We start from the raw sequence: 18795 nt of genomic DNA on the forward strand, positions 1-18795 counted from the left end.
GAGGAGGGGGAGCAGGAGGGGAGGGGTTCGTTGCCCGAGTGAAAATCAACAGCGCGCACACACACACACACACACACACGTGCGTCTGCCGGCTGAACCATCTCCCAGCATCCTCTCTGCTACACAGCAGCAACACTGAGCGCTTTCTCCCTCTTTCAGACCTCTGGTTTACAAAAGAGCAGAAGAAGAAGAAGAAGTGTAGAAAGCCGGCTGCTGCTCCCCCCGCCTCCCTCTCTCTGTGTCTGTCTCTCTCTCTCTCCATCCCTCCCTCCACCTCGCTGTCTCTCTCTCTCTCGCTCACACACATCCCCATCACATCCACACCCAAAGGATACCCTCCCTGCCTCTGTCTCTCTCTCTCTCTCTCTCTCTCTCTCACGCCTTTTCCTCTAACCCTCCCAAATACACCTTTTTTCTTTTCTTTTCTTTTGTGCTAAATTTCCTCTGGGGAGGAGATGCTCATCTGAACCCCTCAACCGTCCCTCACCCCCCCCCTCCCCTCCCGAACCCCTTTTCTTCCGTCAGAATTCCAGCCTTGGATGGTCTCATCTTGCTGCTCTGCCACTTTGTTGCTACCTGTGGAGGTGTCCTCCCCAGTGTTTCTGCTTTTTCAGCCCCGCAGAGAGGCACCATGCTGGGATTGGACGTGTGTGAGTTTGGGGGTCAGGTGCTGGAGCTGCTGTGGCTAACTGTGTGCTACCGAGGTAAGGTGTGTGCGTGTGTGTGTGTGTGTGCGTGTGTGCGCGCGTGTCTGCCATACGTTTCTATCAAGGCGGGTGTGGACAATTTTTATGTCCAGCATGACGCGCTGCCAAGAAAAGCCAAAGGTGGCAGATCAATAGGTATCGATCACATCCAACGCCATCTGTAATGTGTGTGTGTGCATATGTCTGTGTGTGTGTGCGTGTGCATGGCTTTGGTAATTATGTTTCTGTTCGCATAGATGCTAACGGGTGTGTGTTCAAGAGAAATGTTTGCAGAGGGAGCAGTTGTGTGTGTGTGTGTGTGTGTGTGTGTGTGAGACGGCTGATGCTTTTATCAAAATGTCTTTCTTATTTATCTGCAACAGTTTCCAGCTCTGTGTGTGTGTGTGTGTGCGTTGAGTACACTGCGGTTGAGTGGTTCTGGGGTTTCCCCTCACACAGGGATGAGTGCGTGTGTGTGTGTGTGTTTTGTGAGATAAGGACTGAAAAGGGCAAGGAAGGATGCAAACAGAGGAAGTGAGTGAAGGAATCGGAGATCATCTTCAAGAGGAGGAGGTGAAGTGAAGTGAGATTAAAGATCTGAGTCATCTGCTCCATCAGGTCTTTGGATCGATCGCTCTGCTCCAGTCGGGCCTCCAGCCGGAGATCTCGTTGGATTTAAGTGAACTCTCGCCGACTTTCTGTGACTGTGACACGTCGGATGGCGTCAAAAACGCTTGGGTTCAGAATTAGATGGGAGCGTGGGAGGTGACCGAGTGGAAGATGAACGGCAAGGAGGGAGAAAAGCAACTAAGGGGAGGGCGAGAGGCATCGAGATGAAGAGGTTTTTTTTGGAGAAGGTGAGGAGGAAAAGGAGGAGCGGGGTGAGAGAGAGAGACAGAGAGAGAGAGAGAGAGAGAGCTGTCAATCAGAACAGCAAGTGTTTTAACGGGCTAATTGAAATCCTTTTTTCCCTCTTCTTTATCTCGCTAATCCTCCCTTGCTTTTTAAAAAACTTTCCCTTTGTCCTCCTTCCTTCCCTTCCTATGTCTTCCTTTAACATAACCTCATCTCCTTGCTCCCTAATCCTCCTCCTTCCACTCATCTGTCTCCCTCTCTTCTCTCACTATAGCATCCCTACACACACACACACACACACACACGCACACACACACCTTCAGCTTGTCAGATGTGTTTAAGAGACTCTTATCTACTCCTCACGTCATCCCTCCTCCTTTCCCCTCAGTGATGAATGAGGTTTTGCGGGTGAGCAGACACATACGAGACCAATCAAGTCGGTCAATTAGACAACCTGCTGTCTCTGCTGTCTCAGCTGAGGACACACTGCTCTGTGTGTGTGTGTGTGTGTCTGTTAAAGGGAGGATGATTCATTTTGTTTCCTGTCTACATACCAACAAAGTCTTGATGTCATGTTTGGGGCGATTTCATGTTTCTCCAGTTCCTCGCTGCGACCTTTGACTTGATAATATCTTGAAATATTGATATATAGAACTGCGGTGTGAAGAAGAAGAAGTGGACGCCTGAGAGGCCTGTCAATCACAATGTAGCCCCGCCCTATATTCTTACCACCATTTGATTGATAAGGAACATGAACTCATGTCATGAAAGGGAATAAATCAAGTGAGAACTCATCATTTTCTTCTGTACAATCTGACTTAGCCACAACTAGCGCCCCCTGCTGGTCAGTGTAAAGTATAAAGCGCCTCGTCAGGGCAGAGAGGAGCTACTTGTGTCATTTTGTTTATTCGGATAAACAAAAAAGTGAGGAAAAAAAAGTCGGCCTAACGCGACGAGATGCCATTAGCGGCCTCGCGCGGCGGCCATATTGATTCCTGGCGGCGGGAAAAGGCCGTCATTCAGATCAACCCTCCTTCATTGTTAAAAGCGGCTTCGCAGGGACCTGCTGTGTGCGTCGTTTATTATTTTTGTGTATATCTGTGTTTTCCGGGTCCCAGGGGTCTCGTTATGGTGTTAGAGAAGTGGCCTCGTAGGACTGTAAAAAACCAGCAATGCTTAGCTCACACCCACACACACCCACACACACACACACACACACACACACACACACACACACACACACACAGTGTGTTTTACTGACACGGCCAACAGTTATCTGGGTTGAGGAAGGAGGAAGAGAGCTTTTTACTTAAAGCCCCGGTATGACACAGCATGTGGAATCCACACACACTTAAAGAATGCATGTCGTGAGAAGATCGATACCAATGGAAAATCTCCTTGTTAAACATGATGCTGCGGCCTGTTAGCTTAGCTTAGCTTAGCATTAAAGGCCGACTGGAGTTACCGCTACAGGCGATTTAGACACACTCGGGGAGGCAGACATTTGTAAAAATGTGTCATGTCAACAAGGAACCAACAGAAGAACATGGCCGTGTGTGTGTGTGTGTGTGTGTTCGTGCTGCGTGTGCGTTTGTGTGCTTTTTGAATCCTTCTTCTCCCTGAAGCTCCTTCCTGCCAAGACAGATTGCTGTGTTGGTTTTGCTCTAAACGTGTTGGTTTCTCTGTAAATATCAGCAGATGAGCACTGATTCTGTGCCTTATGGTTGTAGATGCTGGCTGTGGATCCTCTCAGTGTGAAATGAAATAATAATGAAGCAAAAAGACACATGAATCCACGGTTATTTGAGGTTCGGTTGTGGCCCAGAGAGCTAATAGACGCACAATACTAAAGCTCCCTCACTGACGTGATGGTTTCCTTATGACGTCCCTCTTCAGTCGCTTTCTCACTTGTCATCTGTGTCACAGAATTCTTTATTAAGGGTGCTGATCTACACCTGATTTACACCTGTGGCACGTTTTTTGACAGCAGGCGGTGCGTTGCGGCGCAGAGGAGGATTTCAGGTGGGTAATGAGGCAGTTTTATGGCTATCATAGAAAATCCACCGGTTGATATCACATCACAGATGGATTCCTGAAGCGGAAGGAAGGCCACACACACACACACACACTCACTCACACTCACACACACACACACAGCTGGTTGTTCGCTAGCATGGAGGCTTTTATCCCTGAATGATTCTGCTTAATTCAGCAGATTTTTTTATTTTGGGACATTTTATTATTGTTCCATTTGACAAAAAAAAAAACACAAAACAGGGCAAGAAATCATTTTGACAGATTTTTTGAAAAAAAGCATCGACTGCTTTTCTTCGGAAAGTCCCGCCCTGAGTATCATTGAAGCGCTGGGATTGGCCAGCAGGCATCCGTTGTCGCGGAGACCCGAGGGGTCAATGCCGAACCCTGACCCATAGACCCCAAAGACTATATATATACAGTATATATATATATATGCCGAGTGGTAGATCCTGACACCTTCGAACACAGGAGAGAGTTCTCCCACCACACACTACGTATTAAAATACTCCATTTTAGAGCAGGCCCTGCCTGTTAACACAATGGTTGAGGGTTTCTGTGACAGGTGAGCAGGCTGCAGATCAAAGAGAGGAGAAGCAGCGGCTCGGAGCTGCAGAGTTTGATGCGTAAATGCAGCCGGGTGAATCACTCATGAAGTCATACACCGTCCAGACCTGACGTAGTTTAACATGTGTGGATCCTTGTGTTGACATCACAGTGACTCCTCCTGTTTTCAGCCCCTAAGTGAACTGGATTGGACAGTTAAATGTTTAATAATACCAATAATGAACATTAGGTCATGATTTGATATCAGAATCAAGGATTTTAAAGAACATCTCGAGGGCCTTTTTGTTTTCTGTTATGTGTAAACTTTACTTTGGCAAAAAAGGAAACAAAACACTGCATTAATATTGATAAGAGAACAAAACAATTGAATGTGAGATTGTTTCAAATACAAAGGAAAACAATCCCGTTAAATGTTGATTCATGGAGATGCAGGTTGCATTAAAACGAGTGAATATTAATCCTCCCCCTCGGACCAACGCGCCGCATCAAACAGACCCACAGAGGTGATGTCACTGCTAGGGGAGTTGCCATGGAGACGGGCTGAAGGCAGCCGGGTTTGTCCCTGACTGGGTGGGGCGCTGCTGCTACATGTGTGTGTGTGTGTGTGTGCGTGTGTGGGGGTGTGTGTGTGTGTGCGTGTGTGTGTGTGTGTGCGCGCTGACACTTATTATCGGGTCATTGCATTGAACTTGTTTGATTCCACTAATGTTTACAGAATCTGTAACGCAGACTGCATCCATACGCTGTTTGTGGCCAAAGGGTGTGTGTGTGTGTGTGTGTGTGCGTTTGTGTGAGTTGTATAGATCTATGCGTGTGGGTGTGTGACACTAGGAAGTAGTTTTGCCGAGGTCGCATCGTATCGTTTGTTTTCCCACAACGAGTCCAAATGAACGTCTTTAGTGGACAGCGGTTCCGTCCCGGTTCTCCAGCGAGTTCTTTCCCTCTCTGGAGGTGTGGGACGAGACGGAGATGCCGAAAAATGAAATTTCAGCTCGCAGAACGCATTATCGTACGTCTGTAAAATGCTTTATTAAATCAAAGGCCCCTGATGGAAGCCCCCCCCCCCCCCCCCGGATGGCTGGAGCCGGCCTGCAGTGAGACGCATCTTATCAAAGTGAAGCCTGTCGGTTGGGGTTTTCAGGCCCTGAAATAGAACACAAGTATTTCCTCAAATGAGTTCTTCTTTGCTACAGCTTTATTATTTTGTCATCTTTGTCAGTGTTGACTCTGAACTTAGTTCGGAGGCCTCGATGTAAAACTGGAAAACCAGAAATAACCCCCCCCCCCTCCCCCCGCTTATCCATCGCCAGACTGTGAGGTTCAGAGGTCATCGTAACAATGACACTTTTATTGTATGTTGTGTTGGGGCACGTTGAATAACGGCGCCGGGTCTCCTCGCCCCCCCCCCCCTCTCTCTCTCCTCTCTGGAAGGTCTCCTGGCCGACAAGAAGGACCTGCACGTCGAGGACGAAGAGGACGAGAGGAACCTGAACTACGTCGCTCCGCTCCAGAAGAGTCTGGAGGAGATTCGGCAGCTGGACAAAGACGACCAGAGTCTGGTCAAGTACAAGCGGACGCTGCTGGGGACGGAAACAATGCCAGCAGGTGTGTGCGTGCGTGTGTGTCTCTATTGTTTACCTCAGGAGATGAAAGAGCTGGTGATTCAGAGCACTTAATGACGCTGCAGCTTTAATAAGGCCAATCCCTCTATTTAACGACCTGGTGCAGAGTTCCTCGCAGTCATCAACTTCTGATCAAACACACGCACACACACACACACACACACACACACACACACGCAGACAGACACACTGTAACATACCTGCCTGCCTCAGCATCCCTCACAACCCGCAAGCCGGGATGAGACAGCTGATAGCAGTAGAATAGCTGTAACTCAGTAGCAGCTCATGTTAATCTCAGTAGCATTAAATACAAGGAGAAAGGCTGTAATGGCAGGGAGGAAACGTGGGGGGGTGGTGGTGGTGGGGGGGGGGTTGATTACTTTCTTCTCCGTCCACGATCGGCTCATACATTTCGCAACCAAGCGAACAGAAGGAAGGCCCCGTTTCTCCAAAATACCCACCTGACCCGTGTGATGGAACCGTTTGCCCCCAGCGGACCCGGCTGTGGCTCGTGTGCAGGTGACCCGACTGACCCTCCTGTGTGACCAGGCCCCCGAGCCCATCACCATGGACCTGACAGGTACGCCACCCTCTCTCCCCCCGGTGTGTCCTACCCCCCCGACTGCCACCGCCGCGCCCCGGAGCAAGGCACCTCACACCCCCCCCCCCCCCCACACACACACACACACACACACACAACCCTCCCGCTGCCTTTTCATGAGCAGAAACACTGCAGTGGGTGTGTCTGTGCTCCAGAGATGAGAGACAGTGTTTGCTGTATTGACGTCTTTCACCGGCTGCAAAAACGAAAGCCGCGTTCATGGGAGGAGAGTGAGGTGTGTGTCAGTGTGTGTGCGTGTGTGTGTATGGGTTCACCCGTTATTGACTTGTGTGTCAGGGCGTGTCAATAGCGCAACAGTAGCTGTGACTTAGCGTCAGTGTGTGTGTGTGTGTGTGTGTGTGTGTGTGCGCGCACGCCCTCTCCCACGTACACAATAACGCACACAAAGACACACTCGCGGACGGCCAATGGGAAAGGTCACCCGGTTGCTAGGCGACATGACATCCGCAACGAATGGAGAGAGCTGCTCGTCCACACCGGACACTTGTGATGCGCTCACATCCCATCGCAGCACTTCACAGATGATGGACGGCGTGGAGTGGGGGAGGGGGGGGGAGGGGGGGGGGGGGGGGGTTAGGGGGAATCAATGGAGGGATCTCGCCTCGGACAATATCGTTTGGGCAAGTTCAGCCGACACAACACAAGGAGCAGTGATGTCATCGGGCTGATAATATTATAAAATGTGGCGGTCGCGTTTATATTTGCAGAATGAACAAATGAACACTTTCCAAAACCCCTCTCATTGCACGAAATAAACTAAAGTAGTGAACAGCTGATTTTTCTTCTCATGTTTTAAAAACATGTATCAGGTTTAATTTGGATGAATGTTCGCGCTCTGGAGCTAAAGAGGAAAAAACATTGAGAAGCACCTTTCATCATTCATCTGTTGGGTAAGCGGCAATAATCGGTGTGTCATGTTGCAACGGGACGCATTTAAATGAACCTTCCATGGGGGGGGGGGGGGGGGGGGGGGAGGGGGGGGGGGGGGGGGCTCATTAAAGGCCTCATTATACGCTGAGGGCGGATTTCAATGCAGCACGAGGCCCTAAGTGATGACCAGCAGTTACTTCTGTGTGTGTGTGTGTGTTTGTGTGTGTGTGTGAGAGAGAGAGAGAAGGAAGGAACTCACCACTTCCTCTCTTCTATATATTATGTAATATCTCTCATTTTTATTCTCTTTTCTTTTGGAAATGGTGGTTCCAGTCGTTGCTTGTTCTTGGATCGATGGCCCGAACGTCGATGCGTTTGAGTCCTGAAAAGCGTTGATAGTTTTTCAGGCGGCACAAAAACAACTTGTGATGCGGCAATACGACCGCCAGATATTGAGGATTTATTGCCCAGTGGGGGGAGGGGCATGCAATAACATAGTCACAGTACCCAGTCCGGCTTGAATAAACATTCAATATAAATGTATGTACATCAACCATCAAACAAAGATAAATCATTTCCACCCAGTAATGCTACTCGGAACGTGTTGTGATAAATAATCAATTTGTGATTAGGAGACTGAACTCATTTGTCAAAGGCGGTCCTTGCTGATCAATTATTATATATTTCTATTTTCATTTTTTTAGCATGCTGACGTTAGCGTTTAGCTCTGATCATGGTTTAAAGTCAGCAGCTTTTGAAAATAAACAAAATAGTAGTAAACAAAACAAGTAAACTAGCGGGATGGAAGGCGTGGATTTATTCAAATGTTTTACGGCATCGCTGCAATATTTTTTCCACGTGTGAGATTCAGCGGAGTGTCGAGTGTGGATGTGCACGAGCATCTTTGCATGCTCGGTTGCTCTGTGTGTGTGTGTGCCTGTGTGTGTGTGCGTGTGTGTGTGTGTGGAGATCAGGTACACAGCTGACCTATTTTCTCAGTCAGACGCTCCCGGGGGAGGCCAGCATCTTTTCTCTTTCTTCTGTCTCCTGAGACGAAGGCGGGGGGGGGTTGGGGGGGGGGGGGGGGCATTTACATTCCACCGTTCGTAGAGGGAGAGACACACACCGATGAGACGGAGAAACAGATTTTCTCCTTATGCCTCCTGTTTTTACTTAAACTGAGAATCCAAAGGTCACTTCCTCCTCTTTGCGTCCTGGTTTTTTTATTCGGTCCATTCTCTCTTCCTCTCCTCCATCTCCTCTCTCCCCCCTCCCCTCGTTTCGCCCCCCCCCCCCCCCCCCCCCCTCCATTAGGAGGCACTCAGGACTTCGATGGCCGGCTTTAACACGAGACATAAAGTGATTAGGGCGTCGATGCGGTTCTGACTGCTGCTGGTCCAGGACCCGTTCCTCCCTTCGACACCAACCCGTTCCACCCACCACAGTGTTTCATAAATGAAGATCACATCACACCTTTAATTCTTCTCATTCAGCTCTCACTGTGACATCGAGATGCTCCAGAATCCCCTGAACTAAATGCGTGTTTTAATGATTTGAATGATTGACACATTAAGGCTAAATGCACCTCGGCCTTCAAACATGGGGGGGGGGGGGGGCGAGCCAGCAGCAGTTTTCGAGGTGATCTCATCCGCGTTGTGTCACGCTGACCATCTTTTGTGGCCCGGTTCTTTTGCACAGAAGACCTGAGCGCGCTGAAGGAGAAGACCTTCTCCCTGAAGGAAGGAGTGACGTACAGGCTGAAGATACACTTCAAGGTGAGAGGGGTCGACAGAAACGGGTTAATACTTAAAGAGGCAACTTTCTGTCTTTAGTTGCACGTAACTTTCTCAGGTTTTCTGGTGACGACGTTATTTGAATGACATCAGCTCAGAGGGACTCACTTGTCTCCTCCGTGAGGACACCTGCTGGACGGACGGCTTCAATACTTATCAACATGTGTGTGTGTTTGCAGGTGAACAGAGAGATAGTTGCTGGCTTGCGGTACCATCATGTGACCTCCAGAAAAGGAATAACAGGTAAATGAGACTAACTGAGGGTGAACGTTCAGCAGCTCTCAGGTGACATTTTAGTCCTTTTTAAACACAACTTTTATTCGAGGTAAATGGAGTAGAGATGTCCATGTTAAATAACAACAATGTAACATATTTATTAAGACAACAGGAAGCTTTATTCTGCTGGTACACATCAGTGTAGATAATAAAGGTTCTTTTAGAGTAATCGGAAACAAAATCAATGCTCCATCTGCAATGCGAAAATAGTCTCGTAACTTCTTTGCATCAAATTCTACATCCTGCATTATTCATGTAGATGCACGTGGTTACATATGGTCGCCCACCTGTTTTTCTATTCCACAGTCAGTACATTAAAGAGCTCAGAGAGCCTCCCAATTATAATCCACTGACTCGAATGACGTCACTCCAGGCCATTTATTAAACTCCCTCACGGAACCACAAACAGCGAAAGAAACCAGCTTTTAAGTCGCATTTTCCCCCCTCGTGTGTCCGTTTCCCCTCCGCCGTCTCCCCGCAGTGGACAAGGTGTCACACATGGTGGGCAGCTACTGCCCGAAGGAGGAGGAGCACGAGTTCCTCTGCGCGGCCGAGCAGGCGCCCGGAGGCGTGATGTCACGCGGCCGCTACGCGGTCAGGTCCCGCCTCACCGACGACGACAGGAACACCTTCCTGGACTGGGAGTGGAACTTCGACCTCAACAAGGACTGGAGCGAATAGAGGGAAAGTCATGCTCTCCCCCCCCCCCCCCCCCCCCCCCCCATTGCGTCCCAAATGCATGCATAGCCCATCGTTCCTAGAGGTAATCCGTTTATTTTTTCGGTGTGGTGTGCGTTATTGGATTCCGGGGCGATTGTCGTACGATGTCCTTCAGGCACACGGAAAAAAAAAAAAAACATGACAATTCTTCCAAAGCTTTATGGGCTTTTATTACTGTAGTTTTAAAACTAGAGACCCCGTCTATCCCCAAAACGGATGTCAAATTTAAGAATGGCAAAGTCCAGTTGTTTTTTTGTTTTTGTCAGACTTTGAAACACTAACTGGAAAAGAAAAGAAGATTACTTTAGAGATGCGTCTTTTTTATTGCTTTCTGTTGGTTAACTCGTGTGTTTCAGTTCATGTACATATTTGATCTTATGTCTTAGGGTATCGATTGATTCCTCTGTGGTTCGAATCCGTGGTTTTATGATTCAAACTATCGAATCACGTACCGGAAAATCTCGTTTTCATAACAAACTTGAACAAATCCTTGAAATCTACAGGAAGTAAATAATATCACGGTCTAATCAAACACATTTTTGTCTTTTCTATCTTTGATGAACTGGGATGAAACGTTCAACCTATTTTAACTTTGCTGTGTGCTTTGGAAGCCGCAGTTTTCTCAAGTCTTTGTGGCGCGTTTTCGAAAAAAACAACAAATAAAGACTAACTGAGCTGTGCATATTGTAGAAAGAGATGCGTGCATGACCATTGATGATTTGATACAATTCACTCATTCAAAATGAACAAAGTCTGACTCACATGTACCGTTAACACAAGACGTGAATACAATTCTGCTTTGAGCGTAAATTAAACATCTTAAGATGGAAGCTGAAAGAATACTGAGAAATACATCAAGGGATGGATTAATTCCCTTCAAAAAATAAGAAGTATCATCATTGTGTTAAGTCTCTGGATATGATATATTGTCATTGTTGCTGAAAATATTGAACTTTGAACTCGAAATGTTTGTGATCTAAGACTAACTGTAAATGTTGGCGTGTTGGTTGTTGCATGGTTTTAGCAAGATTCTCTTCCTTTTTTTACGACTTTATTGTAGAATTGAATGTGATTAAAAGAAAATTTTAAGGAGGTACTGACACAATATCCAGATGTCAATGGTTGCCACGTACTGCAGATACGGTATTTACAGGGACATTTTTAAAGGCACAAATAGCTGGAAACATTGGCCTGTGTTTCTCGCCCAGCCTGTAACGATCGAGTGCTGCACCGTCAAATATTGGTGTCAAATCTTGGTGTCAAATCTAGTATCCTGTATCTTTTAATAAAGGCAATATAAACAACTAATGAGAGGTCTCTTTTGAGGTAATTCTCCTGCACGCACACAAAGCAACGGTAGAGCTCAATCACTGTCATGTTTGTACTTTGAATATCTAACCAGGAGACCTGGAGCTCGGTTCTCCAAGAACCGACGACCGCCACGGACTTGGAGGATTATATATCCCGTACCTGTCCGTCAATGGCCCAGTCACATCATCAGCCATTCAGATAACATAATAAACTAGAAAATTCCTCAAAAATGTTGACAGTGTGGCCGGTCATTATCCGAGGACGTTGCATCATATACGTATAACTGTATACGTTGCAATCCAATGTGATTTCTGGCCCTTTGAAACACTGATCAACCGACCACCACTCAAAAAGTTAAATCCAGTAGTTGTGAGTACTGATCGAATCTAAATCATTTCAAAATATCCAGGATGTGGAAGGATCTGCACCCACAGACACTATCAATGAGCAATTTAGCAAGTGATTAATATACATATGTGTACAATATGTGTACATATCGGGAAGCGTGTCCTATCATTCAGGGTGTCCATGATGCTACACAGAACCTGCTCAGTAGGTGGCGCTGTTCACGCTGGTGTTTGTTATCATTCCTAATAATCAAGCGAAGAAGAAAAAGAAGAAGAAGAAGTATTTTTTTTTTATCTGTTTCGTTTGCATCGGGTTTTCTTCACAGGTGCAGTTGTACTTTCGCTATGTGGACAAACATTTACCACGTATTAGTGTGGCCTGGTTGCTAAAGGTACGTCGCTCACTGACTGTTAGCATACAGCGAATAAACCAACGTCTCTAAGCTGGCACAAGCTAACCCGGTGTTAGGCTAACACTGTTAGCAGCTGCTTCTGAACCAAAAAGATGAGATCTTCTACCAGCCAGCATCCCGTTACTCTTCACGGTTTGAAACGTGTTGTTGTGTTGCATTTACACTCGTTTGTGTTACGTGGTATCGGGAATCCATCTACTAACGTAAATTGAATTGTAAACAGAATTGCTTGAACATTACTGATCCCTCAAAATCAAGGCATCAGTAATAGTAATGCGATAACTTTTAATGGTTATAAAATGATATTCCTATTGTAAACAAAGGTTCTTTGCAATGAAACACAGAGTAAAAGTCAAGACAAAAACTTTGTCCCGCAGCGCCGGATGTGTTGGGCGAGTTAAACGCCGCACACGATGACCGCACCGCCCGCCAGCCTGGAGAGCCTGCGTGTGCTGCACCACAGCGATGACTACATCGTGGTGGACAAGCACTGGGACATCCGCATCGACAGCAAGATGTGGTACGAGCAGCACACCGTGCAGGCGCAGCTCGGGCACCGCTTCCCTCAGCTGGCGGACCCCAGCACCTACTACGGATTCAGGTGAGAACCCCGCCAACGCCGTCGGGGTCACGATGGAGGTCGGTGGTCTCATCGCGTTTGTTTCTCTTCCTCCTCTAAAAGGTTCTGTCACCAGTTGGACTTCTCCACCAGCGGGGCTCTGTGCGTCGCCCTCAACAAGGCCGCCGCCGGCCGGGCCTACCGCTGCTTCAAGGACCGCTCCGTCACCAAAGCCTACCTCGCCCTGGTATGAAGAGCAGCTTCAACACTAACTCAACACGAGTTGTTGCCACGTCTCAGCCCCGTGACATGTGACACCTTTTGACGAGGGAGTTAAAAGTTGGGTAAACAAGCAGGTGATTCCCAGGTTCGTGGACGGGTGGAGGAAGAGACGCAAACCGTGGCCTTCCCCATCGGCAAGGACTCGTCAGAGGGAAAGACACACATGATGTGTACTGAGGGAACAGACGGTGTGTGGGTTTTTTTTTAAACATGTTATACATTTTTTTTAAATTCTGGATTGGAAACACCTTTTTGCTGAGCAAATCTTTGTCCACACAGTTAACAAAAAGTAAAAACATTACCATGCAAATTAAAAACTTATAAATATTGATGGAAGTTGTTGAATGAGGATGAATGCTTTGCATGACTTAACTGTAGACTTTATTTTCTCGCTGACCTCGTCAGGTTGTGAGAACCCAAAGCCTTGCCAAACGGAGCTGACGGTGTTGGAGTACGGATTGTACGATGGAGACTCTGTCACCAAGGTGCTGCTGCAGCCAGTCACTGGTAACGTTTCTCATCCGCTTCTTTCCATACAAGAGAAATTGAATGAAATCTCTTCTTTTCACCTTATTTAAAAAACAAATATTGACAGTTCTGGAGAAATGCATTGTTTTTGTTAATATTTTTGTGGCACATATTTATATTTTATATTAAAATAGTTAAAGATAAAGAATGGAGTACCCATGATATTTAGTTTCAAACTATTTGATCATTGGAGTAAAGAATTACGGTGTCTTATCCCCCTGCTCAGGCCGAACACACCAGTTGAGGGTTCACTGCAGCGCAATCGGCCACCCCATCGTGGGGGACTTCACCTACAGCTCGGGAGCGGATGCCGCCCCGTACCGCATGATGCTGCACGCGCACCTCCTGCACATTCCGCTGGACCCTGAACCCCTGTTGGTCTCCGCTGGAGACCCTTTCCTCCCGGCGGAGGATCCCAAGTGGCTTCCGCAGCGCTCATTACGGACACTGGCGGCTACCGTGGAGGCACTGCTGGAGCGCAGGCTGGAGGAGGGCAGGAAGATCAAAGAGGAGAGGAGAGAGAGGGCGAAAAGGGAGGAGGAGCGGAGGGTGAGGCGGCGGGAACAAACGATTAAGGAGGAGAGCGAGGAGCAGAGGGCGCAGTGTCAGGAGTGGCTGCGAGAATGGGCCGGGGATTGATTTATTAGTGTGTTTTTTAATTTATTTGAGCTTTTTTACCAATGATGGTCACGTTGAGCGTGCATGCTCCATGTCAATGATCGCCGCCGTTGCATTGAAGCGGTGAGCATGTGTGAGCATGTAAGCGGCTGCTTTCTGCTACGATTAACAACTGAAGTGTGTTGTCACATTCAGTGCATGGCTGTAACATACATGGAATTCCATATAAAAGCATTTTACATACTAACATGTATGTTTCTGGTTTTTTTTATTGTCATTTCATCATTGTTTTACTGTTTCAAACAGTTTTCAAAATAATAAAGGATCATGTCAAAGCAACAACAAATGTCTACCAAAAAGATCTTGATTCAGCCCCGTCAGTCCACTGTTATGTTTTCGGTCTGTTGTACTGAACATCCTTTGGGCTGCAAAGGCAGCTGCTGTTGTACGATTTGTTGAGCTATTTGTTGTGCACACTTCCTGCTGCCTGTTCTGCATAAGCCAGCAACACAGAACAGCTCATGGTTAGTCCAGTGACTTTCTTTTCAACCTTTCAAGTTTACTTTTATGTCACAGTCAATCCTGCAAACAAAGTGTTTCTTTTTAATAACAATGAGAACATTTTTTGTAACGGTACATAAAGAAAATAAACTATACCGACTTAAATAATGGTTAAATATGACAAATGAAAGAACGATCTGTACATACCAAAAACATTCTAACCCCCTCCTCATGTGGATCCGGCAAATATTCCCTTCGAGGCAAAACATTCAGCCAATGAAATAGCTTTAAGGGGTAGAATGACGGGAACTACATTACCCATGATGCCCCTGTGTCAACGGGTCAGCCGCCAGGAAGCGACACATTGAAAACAGCGACTCTTCAACTGCTGTTTTGTTTCAGTAACTGGAGTTTTACAAAGTCGTTCATTTCAGGCTGGAGGGATAAAATAATTATCTTCAGTAAAAATGAGCTTCGCGGTCTCATCGTATGAGGGGTTGGTTCATGCCGTATCAGGAGCGATGGTAAGTTAGCTTCGATTTCACTATTGATTTAACGCTAGGTGATCGATGGTGTCAGTAGCTGTGACTGATTAGCTCCTACGCATTCAGTCTTCAACATACATGCAACATCCCGGTGTTTTAGACCCGATAGCACAGCATACCGCGGTGAATTTGTGAAGATTTGTAATTTTACGCCAACGTTTTAATTCGTTATTGTCATATTTTGCATTAACGGTATGATCCCGTAAGAACTGACTTCACAATAAGAGCCATGTTCCAGTTTAGATAAATATAACCCAATGATTGAATGACGAATTATGGATAATAATTATTTCCGTATGGAACCTGTTTCTCAAGGAAATGTAGTTCCAATACGTTTCTCAAATGTATTTAAAAAAGAATACGTGATTGAATGAAGGACTTTCATTTTGAAATCATACGTTGGAACTTCCTTTCTCTGTGTGACACCTTGAGGTAGAAGCCAGTTGAAATTATTTTATAACTATGTAAAATAATTTCCATTAAAATCTAAAATGTATTCTTTATTCATATATTTGAGTAAGTTTGAACACGATTGGAATATCACGTTTTCTTGCGGTAGTTATTATTAAGTTATTAATATAACTGATACGATTCTTTGTCTATCATTCGTGTAGTTACATTTATTACTAATTTGTTTATGATATACCAAGTTATTTATTGTGTTATTAAATGAATGTGAAATGTCTCATCAGGTTTAGAAGTCAGTTCTTACCGTTATGCCTCCTACGTCTGAATAGAATTGAATTGAATTCAGTTTCGATTTATTCCATATTGAACGAAAAAGGCGCGACATCTCTTCCCTGAAAACTGACTGTAGCCTGTTTTAGGGAAGCGTGACTGCGATGACAGTGTTCTTCCCTCTTGACACCGCCAGACTGAGGCTTCAAGGTACACAGTCTTATTTACATAATCATATTGATCAATGTAATGTTATCACTAAAAACAACTGGTTTTCTTTTGTTTTCAGTGGATGAAAACAGGAGAGCCAAATCAACGCCAGCCATTCTGGCAGAAATAATCAAAGAGGAAGGACTGTGAGTGAAAAAATGTTTAATTTAGTATTAGTTTAATCACCAAATTAAACACACACGTCACAATCACATCAAACAACTAAGTGAAACACATATAAAGAATAAGGATGTTGGGCATGTTCCTGTGTTTTCTGTCCCTCGTGCAGATCAGCCATGTACAGAGGTTGGTTCCCGGTCATCTGCAGCCTGTGCTGCTCCAACTTCGTTTACTTCTACTGCTTCCACAGCCTGAAGGCCGGCTGGCTGAAGGGAAAGCAGTCGACGCCGAGCACCGACCTCGTCGTGGGCTTCGCCGCAGGTAAAACGCCCCATTTTAATAATCGTGAAAAAAACCTTGTTTTAGTGACTCTGGACTAGAAAGTCCTTCGCGTCTCAAAGCCAAGTCCATTTCTTCTTGATTTTCTTTTGTCTGCCTTCTGGTCTCCAGGTGTTGTAAACGTGCTGCTCACTACTCCCTTGTGGGTCGTCAACACCAGGCTGAAGCTTCAGGGTTCCAAGTTTCGCAACGCGGACATCCGGCCCACCGACTACCGCGGCATTCTGGGTAAATGAACATGTGGTTTGGTGCTTTTGGTTTGTGTGCCCTGTCCCGTCCGTTCTGGGGAACGCCCGGAGGGGATTTCTTGATAATGGGCCAGACGCCGACTTATTGTTCTTCCTCTGTGCGTGTGAGTGGGAAGGCCGCGCGCAAAGCCAAGAGGCGGAGTCAAAAACATCACACCGTGGTAAAAGTGGCAATTAATTAAAGGCTCACCTGCTGTTCTTTTGGCAGACGCATTCGCTCAGATCGTCCGCGACGAGGGCGTGGGGGCTCTGTGGAACGGGACCCTCCCGTCTCTGCTGCTCGTGCTGAACCCCGCCGTCCAGTTCATGATCTACGAAGGCCTGAAGCGGCAGATGAGGAGAGGCCTTCCGAGGGAGGTGGGTGAGGAGCGGAGGGAGGTGGGGGGGGGGGGGGGCAGGGGGAGAGGAAGGACGCCGGTACCAGAGCAGTATTTTAAAAAGTACTGATGAGGAATGTGAGGAAGGGAGTTTGATCACTCAAGCTGTTCATCATTATTGTTGCATTGACGTTGGGATTTTAATCTGTTGCCAACGTAGTGTTGCCATTAAACAGTGAAACTAATTCTATAAAGAGTACATTTAATGTAGCTTAACTAAAAAGGCATCAAACTTTTCTGATCAAATATGAATGGAAATTACTTTTAGATAACATGTAAAAAATACTATAGAATTAATATATTATTCAAATACATTCATGTTGCAGGTAAAAATAAGTGTGAAATCAAAATACCATAAATGAAAAACACACATTGTGTAACAACTAACAGAAGAGAAGAGGAGAGGAGGGGAGTTGGGCTCATCCCATCATCTGGATGACTCAACACGGAATATGCAGTAACTCGAGGGAAGCAGACCCCGCTGGGCTTCCAATGTTCTTCTAACGATAGGAATTTCACTAAAACACATTTTTCTCATCTTCCTCCCCCAAGCTGTCATCTGTCGAGGTCTTCATCGTCGGCGCCGTTGCCAAAGCGGTTTCCACCGTCGCTACGTACCCGCTACAGACTGTACAGTCCATTCTCAGGGTGGGTTCTACGTGTTCTTTGTTACGCGTGTGCTTTATACAAATAAGAGCTTATGTGCTATTAGGATCAGTTATAACACAGGGCGGTTGTTGTTTTTTTCGCCACAGTTTGGTCAGTTCAGCGAGTCGAGGGACGAGTCCAAACTACGCTCCAGCCTCCGCATCATCAAGTGTCTGTTGGTCAACAGAGTCAGGCGAGTGCACTCAAACCCACGGGTTACACGCTAACATTGTTATTTTCAATTTGGTCGACACTCAACTTCCTTTTGTTCAGATACACAATGAGGCAAATAGAAAGAATGCATTAGACTTTTGAAAAAGGGAGGACAACTCTTTCTGTGGCTTTTGTGTGTATACACAGATTGATAATGATTAATTCACCTTCCCACCACTGGAGATAATAACGTGTTGTTTTTTTTAACCCTGGTTTCCATCTATAGGACGTATGGCATGGTGGGTCTGTTTAAAGGCCTGGAAGCCAAGCTGCTGCAGACGGTGCTGACCGCCGCGCTCATGTTTCTTCTCTATGAGAATATTGCCAGCTGCACCTTCAGAGTCATGGGACTGGGCAGCAAGCACCACAAGAGACACTAGCTTGCTTCTCAACGACGGACGTTTGACCAAATCAAAGCACTGACTGGCTGTAGCCATCGCTGCTTACAGAGCTGCTGATGAGGACTTTAACAAGAACCACGTTTTTATTATCTCTGATGGTGACCTCATCCCACAAATACTCTAACCAATAAAAAACGACTGGTCGACCTTCTCACTCTAATTACACTTTTTTTGTTTGTCTGTAAAACCCTGACTTCATGGATGGACGTTCGGAGGCACATCTGAATGTGTGATAAACTCCTTCGAGATCTGGCTCTGAAATACAAAGAACACAAATGCAATACGCGAAAACACCTAAACGGAATTTACCATCATTAAAAGCGGTCGAGAATAAATCACAAAAATAAACTTATTTTCCATCAGGTCTCCTAAACTAATACAGTATCTAAAAATGGTTGATTTAAATATAAAA

General features: G+C 46.2%; 3 protein-coding genes across 3 annotated transcripts; all 3 read left to right on the top strand.

Annotated features, from left to right (window-relative positions):
• The first annotated feature begins 27 nt into the window (after nt 1–27).
• Nucleotides 28–11349, top strand: arhgdig (Rho GDP dissociation inhibitor (GDI) gamma). The gene is made up of 6 exons (XM_037477113.2): nt 28–704; nt 5574–5747; nt 6258–6344; nt 8955–9031; nt 9229–9292; nt 9807–11349. The coding sequence occupies exons 1-6, from the start codon at nt 632–634 to the stop codon at nt 10004–10006; spliced, it is 675 nt and encodes a 224-aa protein (XP_037333010.2). The 5' UTR covers nt 28–631; the 3' UTR covers nt 10007–11349.
• A 586-nt stretch (nt 11350–11935) lies between these two features.
• Nucleotides 11936–14831, top strand: rpusd1 (RNA pseudouridine synthase domain containing 1). Its single transcript, XM_037475499.2, has 6 exons — nt 11936–12095; nt 12494–12717; nt 12799–12922; nt 13043–13145; nt 13363–13464; nt 13712–14831. The coding sequence occupies exons 2-6, from the start codon at nt 12530–12532 to the stop codon at nt 14122–14124; spliced, it is 930 nt and encodes a 309-aa protein (XP_037331396.2). The 5' UTR covers nt 11936–12095; nt 12494–12529; the 3' UTR covers nt 14125–14831.
• Nucleotides 14832–14938: 107 nt separating this feature from the next.
• slc25a17 (solute carrier family 25 member 17) lies at nt 14939–18529 on the top strand. Its single transcript, XM_037475497.2, has 9 exons — nt 14939–15128; nt 15977–16037; nt 16117–16183; nt 16327–16478; nt 16608–16724; nt 16953–17101; nt 17674–17769; nt 17877–17962; nt 18209–18529. Exons 1-9 carry the CDS (start codon nt 15072–15074, stop codon nt 18360–18362), a joined length of 939 nt encoding a protein of 312 aa, XP_037331394.1. The 5' UTR covers nt 14939–15071; the 3' UTR covers nt 18363–18529.
• Nucleotides 18530–18795: the final 266 nt, after the last annotated feature.

This window comes from Pungitius pungitius, chromosome 12, assembly GCF_949316345.1.
Source record: "Pungitius pungitius chromosome 12, fPunPun2.1, whole genome shotgun sequence".
In the NCBI taxonomy this organism is placed as follows: Eukaryota; Metazoa; Chordata; class Actinopteri; order Perciformes; family Gasterosteidae; genus Pungitius; species Pungitius pungitius.